Source organism: Asterias rubens, chromosome 8 (assembly GCF_902459465.1).
Source record: "Asterias rubens chromosome 8, eAstRub1.3, whole genome shotgun sequence".
NCBI classification, from domain to species: domain Eukaryota; kingdom Metazoa; phylum Echinodermata; class Asteroidea; order Forcipulatida; family Asteriidae; genus Asterias; species Asterias rubens.
In genome coordinates this window covers 16,063,882-16,071,465 of record NC_047069.1, presented here as the reverse complement: position 1 = coordinate 16,071,465, position 7,584 = coordinate 16,063,882, and the positions used below count along the sequence as shown (strand labels likewise).

The 7,584-nt window shown below is 40.1% G+C and overlaps 1 protein-coding gene across 1 annotated transcript in view; it reads right to left on the bottom strand.

The window, feature by feature from the left end:
* Positions 1–541: 541 nt before the first annotated feature.
* Positions 542–7,584, bottom strand: part of LOC117293890 (guanylate cyclase soluble subunit beta-1-like) — a 61,820-nt gene continuing 54,777 nt past the window's right edge. The window contains exon 8 of the mRNA XM_033776366.1: positions 542–695. Within this exon, the coding sequence (XP_033632257.1) occupies positions 554–695 (142 nt within the window). The 3' untranslated portion in view covers positions 542–553. The remainder of the gene's footprint in view (positions 696–7,584) is intronic.

Sequence of the window (7,584 nt, the reverse complement as noted above, 5' to 3'; positions counted from 1 at the left end):
GATGGTGATGATTAGGATGGTGATGATAAGATGGTGATTATTAAGATGGTGATGATTAAGATGGTGATGATGGTAAAGATGGTGGTGATGGTGATGATGGTTATGATTAAGATCGTGGTGGTTGTTAAGATGGTGATGATTAAGATGGTGATGATTGAGATGGTGATGATTAAGATGTTGATGATGATGGTTAAGATGGTGATGATAAGATGGTGATGATTAAGATTGTGATGATTTAGATAACGATGATGGTAAAGATGGTTATGATTATGGTGGTGAGTGTAGGATGGTGATGGTTGATATGGAGATGGTTGCGGTTGTAATGATTAAAATGGTGATCATTATGTAATGTAATGTAAGGCCACTCCCCTCCAAGACCACTCCCTTGTGAGGCCACTCCCTTTGTAAGACCACTCCCTGAGCATTATTGAAGGGTTGCTTTAGTATTGGGTTTTAGGGTTTGGTTTTGGTTCTCCGTAAAGTAATATAAACCTGTATCGTTCTCCCCTTCAAAGAATGATCCCCTATTGTTCTCTCCTTCAAAGAAAAGCCTCTATTGTTCTGATTGGATCTCCCCGTCGGTTGCCTCCGTCAGGTACCAGCACTGCATTGGTTCCTTCTTGCCCTTCATGACGATTGGCCCCCTGTACTCAAAATGAAACGTCGGGTCATGGTTCTGTGGCTCCATCAGGCACCTGAGTAGGGTGGAAGAGTAAATAAATACAGTTTTAATCAAAGGGGTGGAAACCATTCAATATGGAGTACTTGGTGTTGTTTCACCAGTCACCTGAGTATTAGGGTCAAAGAAAATAACCCCTGTAAAAAAAAAAGATGGGACCAATCTAGTAGGGCGTACTGGGTGTGGTTTTATCAGGCTGTTGGATAAAAGTAAATTTATCAAGTTCATAAAAAGGGGCGACTGGTGTGGTGTGGTCAGCTCAGGCTGCTGAACATAGCAAAATATCATCGCAGTTAAAATGTCGCTCACACAAAAATCCCTGTTATTTGAATCTTTTTCACAATAAAATAAATAAACAGGGAAACTCGTCCATCCCAAAATCAAAATGAATAACTTCTGCACAACGTGATGACTCCATGTAAACACCAACCTTGTTGTCCGCTGTAATAAGACCTTGCCTCATTTTTACAAACAGACGGGGAACGATTGTTTTGGAAACGACGCTGCGAGGCGTCCATTATGATCAATATTGGACGGGCCTATTGTTGCCATGTATTAGAATTTTGGAGCGTTGAGGCCATAGATATACATGGTGAAATAACGGATGACATGTGACGCGTATTACGCTAATCATATCAATCATACCGTTTTGTCGTACAGAATTCTTCCTGGAAAATATGTTCGCTACACTCATTTCCAAAACCCATAAAATGAATTTTACAATCAAAACACGTCTGGATATAACACAATGATGTCCGTAGCCGAATTGGCTACCTTTTATCACCGTTCCCAACGGTACCAGTTCGGAGGCACTATACATTAATTACCGGTCCCTGACAGACAAATATTGTAGATGTGCAATTTCGCTCGCTTGATTCTTGTGACAAGTACAGGTGATGATAAAAACTACAACTTCATTTTTGTTTCAGTGACATAGAAAAGGGAGAGAGTTAAAGGAACACGTTGCCTTGGATCGGACGAGTTGGTCTATAAAAAGCGTTTGAAACCGTTTGTTATGAAATGCATGTGGTTAGAAAAATGTTTTAAAAGTAGAATATAATGATCCACACAAGTATCACTCAAAATTCCACGGTTTCCATTTACGTCGCGAACTAACACGATCGGTTATTTATAGGAGTCATAAATTTGACTCCCAAAATGGCCGACTGTGTTAGTCAACGAGGTAAAAAAGAAAACCACGCAATTTCGAGGCATATTTGTGTAGATCATTGTATTCTAGTTTTACAACATCTTTCTACCCATATGCATTTTATAACAAACGGTTACAGAACGCTTTTCAAAGGCCAACTCGACCGATCCAAGTCAACGTGTTCCTTTAATTGAATGTTTTCCAATGCATAAAGCCATTGCGTAAAATAATGGAGTGAGAGTTACGGCATACGTTAAAGGCACTATTGACCTATGTCAGTTTCGGCGATACATATAGCATCATATTTTCTACGATGTTGGTTTTCAATCAATGAATGATTGTCTGTATTGAATATTGGTTACACTTGTACACATGAACGAGGAGTTACGGTTACTTTTTACTGACGTCATAATTTACGGCTCGCCGCAACAAAAAGTATTGGTCACCTACGATTTATCATGTCGCTCACAATATAAAATCAGGCTGGAAAACACCAAAGACTAGGCCTTTGTGAGAAACTACCTATTTCTCAAAAACTTCGTTACTTCAGAGGTAGCCGTTTCTCACAATGTTGTATACTATCAACACCTCTCCATTGCTTTTTACCAAGTAAGTTTGTATGCTTATAATTATTTTGAGTTATTATCAACTCGGAACTGTACAAATATCAAAATAACATTTAAATGTCAAACAAACACAATATAAACAAGTTTAAAGGAACACGTTGCCTTGGATCGGACGAGTTGGTCTTTGAAAAGCGTTTGTAACCGTTTGTTATCAAATGCATATGATTAGAAAGATATATTAAAAGTAGAATATAATGATCCACACAAGTATCACTCGAAATTGCGTGGTTTTCCTCTTACCTCGTCGACAACCACGGTCGGCCATTTATGGGAGTCAAATTTTTGTTTTGACTCCCATAAATGGCCGACCGTGTTAGTTCGCAAAGTTAAAGGAAAACCACACAATTTCGAGGCAAATATGTGTGGATCATTGTATTCTACTTTTAAAACATCTTTCCAAACATATGCATTTTATAACAAATGGTTACAAAACGCTTTTTATAGACCAACTCGTCCGATCCAACGCAACGTGTTCCTTTAATGCCGTTGGACACTTTCGGTAAACAATATTGTCCAAGGCCCACACTTCGTGTATTACAACTTATATATAAAATAACAAACCTGTGAAAATTTAGGCTCATTTGGTCATCGGATTCGGGAGAAAATAACGGGAAAACCCACCCTTGTTTCTGCACGTGTGGCCGTGTCATGACATGTGTTTAAAATACATCCGTACTCGTTTTCGAGAATTGATATTGTTTTAATGTTTTCTCAAAAAGTAAAGCATTTCATGGAATAGTATTTCAAGAAAAGTCTTTCACCATTACTTCTGTAAACCCTGTAAGTTATTTGTAAATCTTTGAACTTTTAGTTCTGTTTCTGTTCCGAAAGTGTCCAATGGCTTTAACAAGCATTCTCGTCAACAACGAATTCGCTCAAGTACTTCTCAAGTACTTCTCCCAAAGTCAACATCGTCACAAGACCATTCACAGCATCCTGATTGATGGCCATGTCATTCCTTGTAGCAACACAGCTAGAAACCTTGGTGTCATCTTTGACAGGCACATGAACTTCACAACCAACGTCAAAAACTCCTCCCGCATCGCCATGTACCACTTGAAGAACATAAACCACATCCGCTCATTGCTCTCTGACAAAACAGCAGAGCAACTCATTCACGCACTTGTAACGTCTTGGCTCGACTACTGCAACTCACTCTTATATGGACTTCCAGCTTCCCCTTGCATCACCTTCAGAGAATCCAGAACATTGCAGCTCGTATCCTAACACGCTCAAAAAAGTTTGAGCATAATCACCCGGTTCTTCAAGCATTACACTGGCTCCCTGTTGAGCAACGCATCATCTTCAAACTCCTTTGTACAACATACCGTTGTATGACAGAGACTTCATCCCCGTTGTACTTGCAGAGGCTTCTCCTGCCGTATAAGCCCGTTCGCCAGCTAAGGTCCAGTGATGCCAACTTGCTTGCCGTTCCACCTTCCAGGTTGAAAACTTATGGGGATAGAAGTTTCTCGGTTGCAGCCCCCCGCCTGTGGAACGACTTGCCTCTCACCCTTAGATCACAACCTGACATTTCTTCATTCAAATCCAATCTCAAAACTTACCTCTTCAGTCAAGCCTACCATTAATTTTTCCCTTGGTCATATTTTAGCGCAGTGAATAGTTTTCTAGATACCAGCGCTTTTATTATTATTATTGTTATTTATGGTAGATTCCCTTCTCTAAAGACATAACTGATCGTTTTTTCACATTATATACAGTTCACATTATACACAAGAAAGTAAAAAGGATGTGTGTACGATTTGTGGCGATTAAAGCTTGGGGTCTCGCTTTAAGAAACGTTGCTTGTACGTGTGAGTAAGTTGATGTCTTCATGCATGCACAATTAAATGTTTGTTTTGACAATGATGTCATTATTTCGCTTCACTGCAGTGGTCAGCGTTTTCCCATGTGCACTTATCCTGGCCCGTTCTATTTTCAGAACTATAGGCGTCAATTGATAGTAAACTCAAGGTCATGGTCAATCAATGTAGCTGTACTGTACGTGTACATACAGTTTTCAATTCAGTTATTCAGTTATTGTGTATGAGAGCAGCAACTGTTATTGAACGTTAAAGCCATTGGACACTTTCGGTAAACAATATTGTCCAAGGTTCACACTTCGTGTACCACAACTTATATATAAAATAACAAACCTGTGAAAATTTAGGCTCAATCGGTCATCGGAGTCGGGAGAAAATAACGGGAAAACCCACCCTTGTTTCCGCACGTTTCGCCGTGTTTAAAATAAATCCGTAATTCTCGCTATCGAGAATTGATAATTGTTTGAATATTTTCTCAAAAAGTAAAGCATTTCATGGAATAATATTTCAAGATAAGTCTTTCACTATTACCTTCTGTAAACCCTGTAAATTGTTTGTAAATCTGTGAACTTTTTTTTTTCTTTCTGTACCGAAAGTGGATAATGGCAGTTTGGCTTTAAAGGCGCTGGACACTAATGGTAATTACTCAAAATAATTGTAAGTTTCAAAACTTACTTTGTAATGAGCAATGGAGATCTGTTGATAGCATAAAACATTTTGAGAAACGGCTCCTTCTGAAGTAACGTAGAAAGGGGTAATTTCTCACACAAATATTAAAAGACTTCAAGTCTGAAGCCTTTTATTGTGCAGTGATGTGTTTTTTCTGTCATTGTTATCTTGCAACTTCGATGACCAATTGAGTCAAAATTTGTATTCAATCTAGCATCTCACTTAAATAGTAGCATTTTGATGAAGATGTATTGGTTTGTACTCAGTGTTGCATCTCACTGAGTTATGTTCCAGACGTGTTGGCTTTGCACTCACTAAGCTTCTCCCTGAGTAATGTGCAAGTGTTGGATTCGTACTAGATACCAAAATTAATACTTTATCATTCAGGACGTCCGCGCTCTTTAATACGTCAAGAAACCGTTATCAAATGAAGGTCACTGTTAGCCGCCGTTACATTATTACATCGCTATAACATGAATGCAATGAAGGGAAACAGTTGCTTCGAATGCACATTCATCGGTGTAAAAACTGGGGTCAGAAAAATGTCATTACATGTCACTAACCCATATGGTGCCGGACATTGCACCCTCTCAAAGCGAAACAAGATTTTAAATTAATTTTGAGGAGCTTTGAAAGCGACAAGCATCGTTGCCGTTTGGGAGACTCTATAATAGGAAATGTAAATCCATTTAGGATACTCTACTCTCCGTAAAAACTGATCGCTCACACCAGAATGTAGTGTGTCGTGGAGATTTAAACAAACAGCGTACAGTCCTCGGAGACTGAAACATTTCCAGATGAAGTAGATGGAAATGGAATTTGTTTTATTTCGGTAGTTATTGGTGTTTGTATCCCTTACCGCGAATCTAGGTTGCTGACCATGTTGGCAAACATGCCTGGTGTGCCGTGACTCTGTTCCGTAACAATAATTGGAATAAGTAGGATTTGAAACTTGGCATGGTGGAAATACGATATAGAAAGGTTTGCGGTAACACCATGTAATGACTATTTCTAATGAGTTGGGGTGGTTCTGAAAAGAACCGTTGGTTTCAACTCGACGTTTCGATAAGTATGCTTTTCAGAACCACCCCAACTCAATAGAGATAGTCATTACATGGTGTTACCGCAAACCTTTCTATATAATTGGAATGATTTGGTAAACTTTGGAAGGTAGTGCATTCTGCTCTACCAACCAGGTTTCTAGTGGATTATGCCTTCACCTTAACTGACTGTGGAGGGGGGGGGGGGGTAAAACCCTGTTTCAGCCCAAGGGTAGGTGGCAACGTGCCCTAAGTGTCAGTTGATTTGAATCGATGCGCTTGCCTTGGAGTGCACGTCCGGCAATGTGATGTTATAGGCGATGTATCATGAACATGTTTACAAAAAGGGTTTGAGTTGTTTCGGGACTCCATTGTAAAAAGCCTATTCAAGCTGTTGTCCCTAAAACAAGTCATGACATTCGAGACCAGTCATGATAAAACAATCTTATTATCATAGTGTCTTGTAAGATTGATTTCAAGAACATCTGAAGCCTAAAGAATAACACGGAGGTCATGCAGGTCGTGACCTACATTGCCCCTGCTCGTGACCCTGGTGCCCCGTCAGCTGGAAGTGCCCTTTGCGAAACAAAATGGCCTAGCCTTCATGGTATCATGTAAGATTGAAGTCAAGAACATCCAAAGCGTGAAATTCATTGCCCCTGGTTCTGGCCTTGGTGAACTGGAACTGTGAACTGGAAGTGCCCTTTGCAAAACGAAATGGCCTTGCCCTCTCAGAAATTAAGTCTAGTCCTGCCCCCTCCCGGTCAGGGTCCGAGTAAGCGGTCAGGTTGGTGTAGTGGTATCTTTCCTCGCCTTCCTCGTCTTGGATCCCGGTTCGAATCCCACCGGGGGCACTATGTGAATTGGGTTTTCAGTCCCTACCTGACTGCGTTGTATTTCCCTGGAATCATTCGCTGGGGTTTTCCTCCCATCACATCTAACAACGTTGAGACCAATTTAAGAACTGACTCCGCGGTAGTACAGTTAAATCATGATCCTATAAGCTTAAGTAGTGGTAATAGTTAATAAGCAGGACAGTTCTTTTCAGAACTGAGAAGTCTCCCGAACCCCCGAACATCTACTCCGCGGTAGTAGAATAAAGCAAGACAGTTCTCTGAGAACAACTCTACCTGGCAAGTAGATACGCACATGGTGTTACCGCAATCCATGTATACATTCTCTCATCTCGTTTGGCTCTTATGTTAGAGTGTTGAGTATACTTAATATGCAGATCCGGAGTCTCCCCCCCCCCCTCCCCCCGATGTCAATTTTTCAACATACACTTGGATCTCCATGTGTATTTCTAATAAACTATAAGTGTATGTAAATGATAACTCTACCATGCGATTGGTTCTACACTGTGGAATATATTATAGCCACAAGGTATAGGCCTGCAAGAGTAAATCCCATGTAGCAATAATTATGTTTCAGCATCCGTCCGGCGCACCCGCAATGTGAATATAATTTAATTAGTAAATCACTTAGTGTTTTGCGTGCATGTTATATATCCAGAAATTAAGTAAATATGGCTATGCCCATTTTGGGGTTAAAGGAGATGTGCGGTTCAAGAATACCAAGATGTTATAGCAAAAAAGTA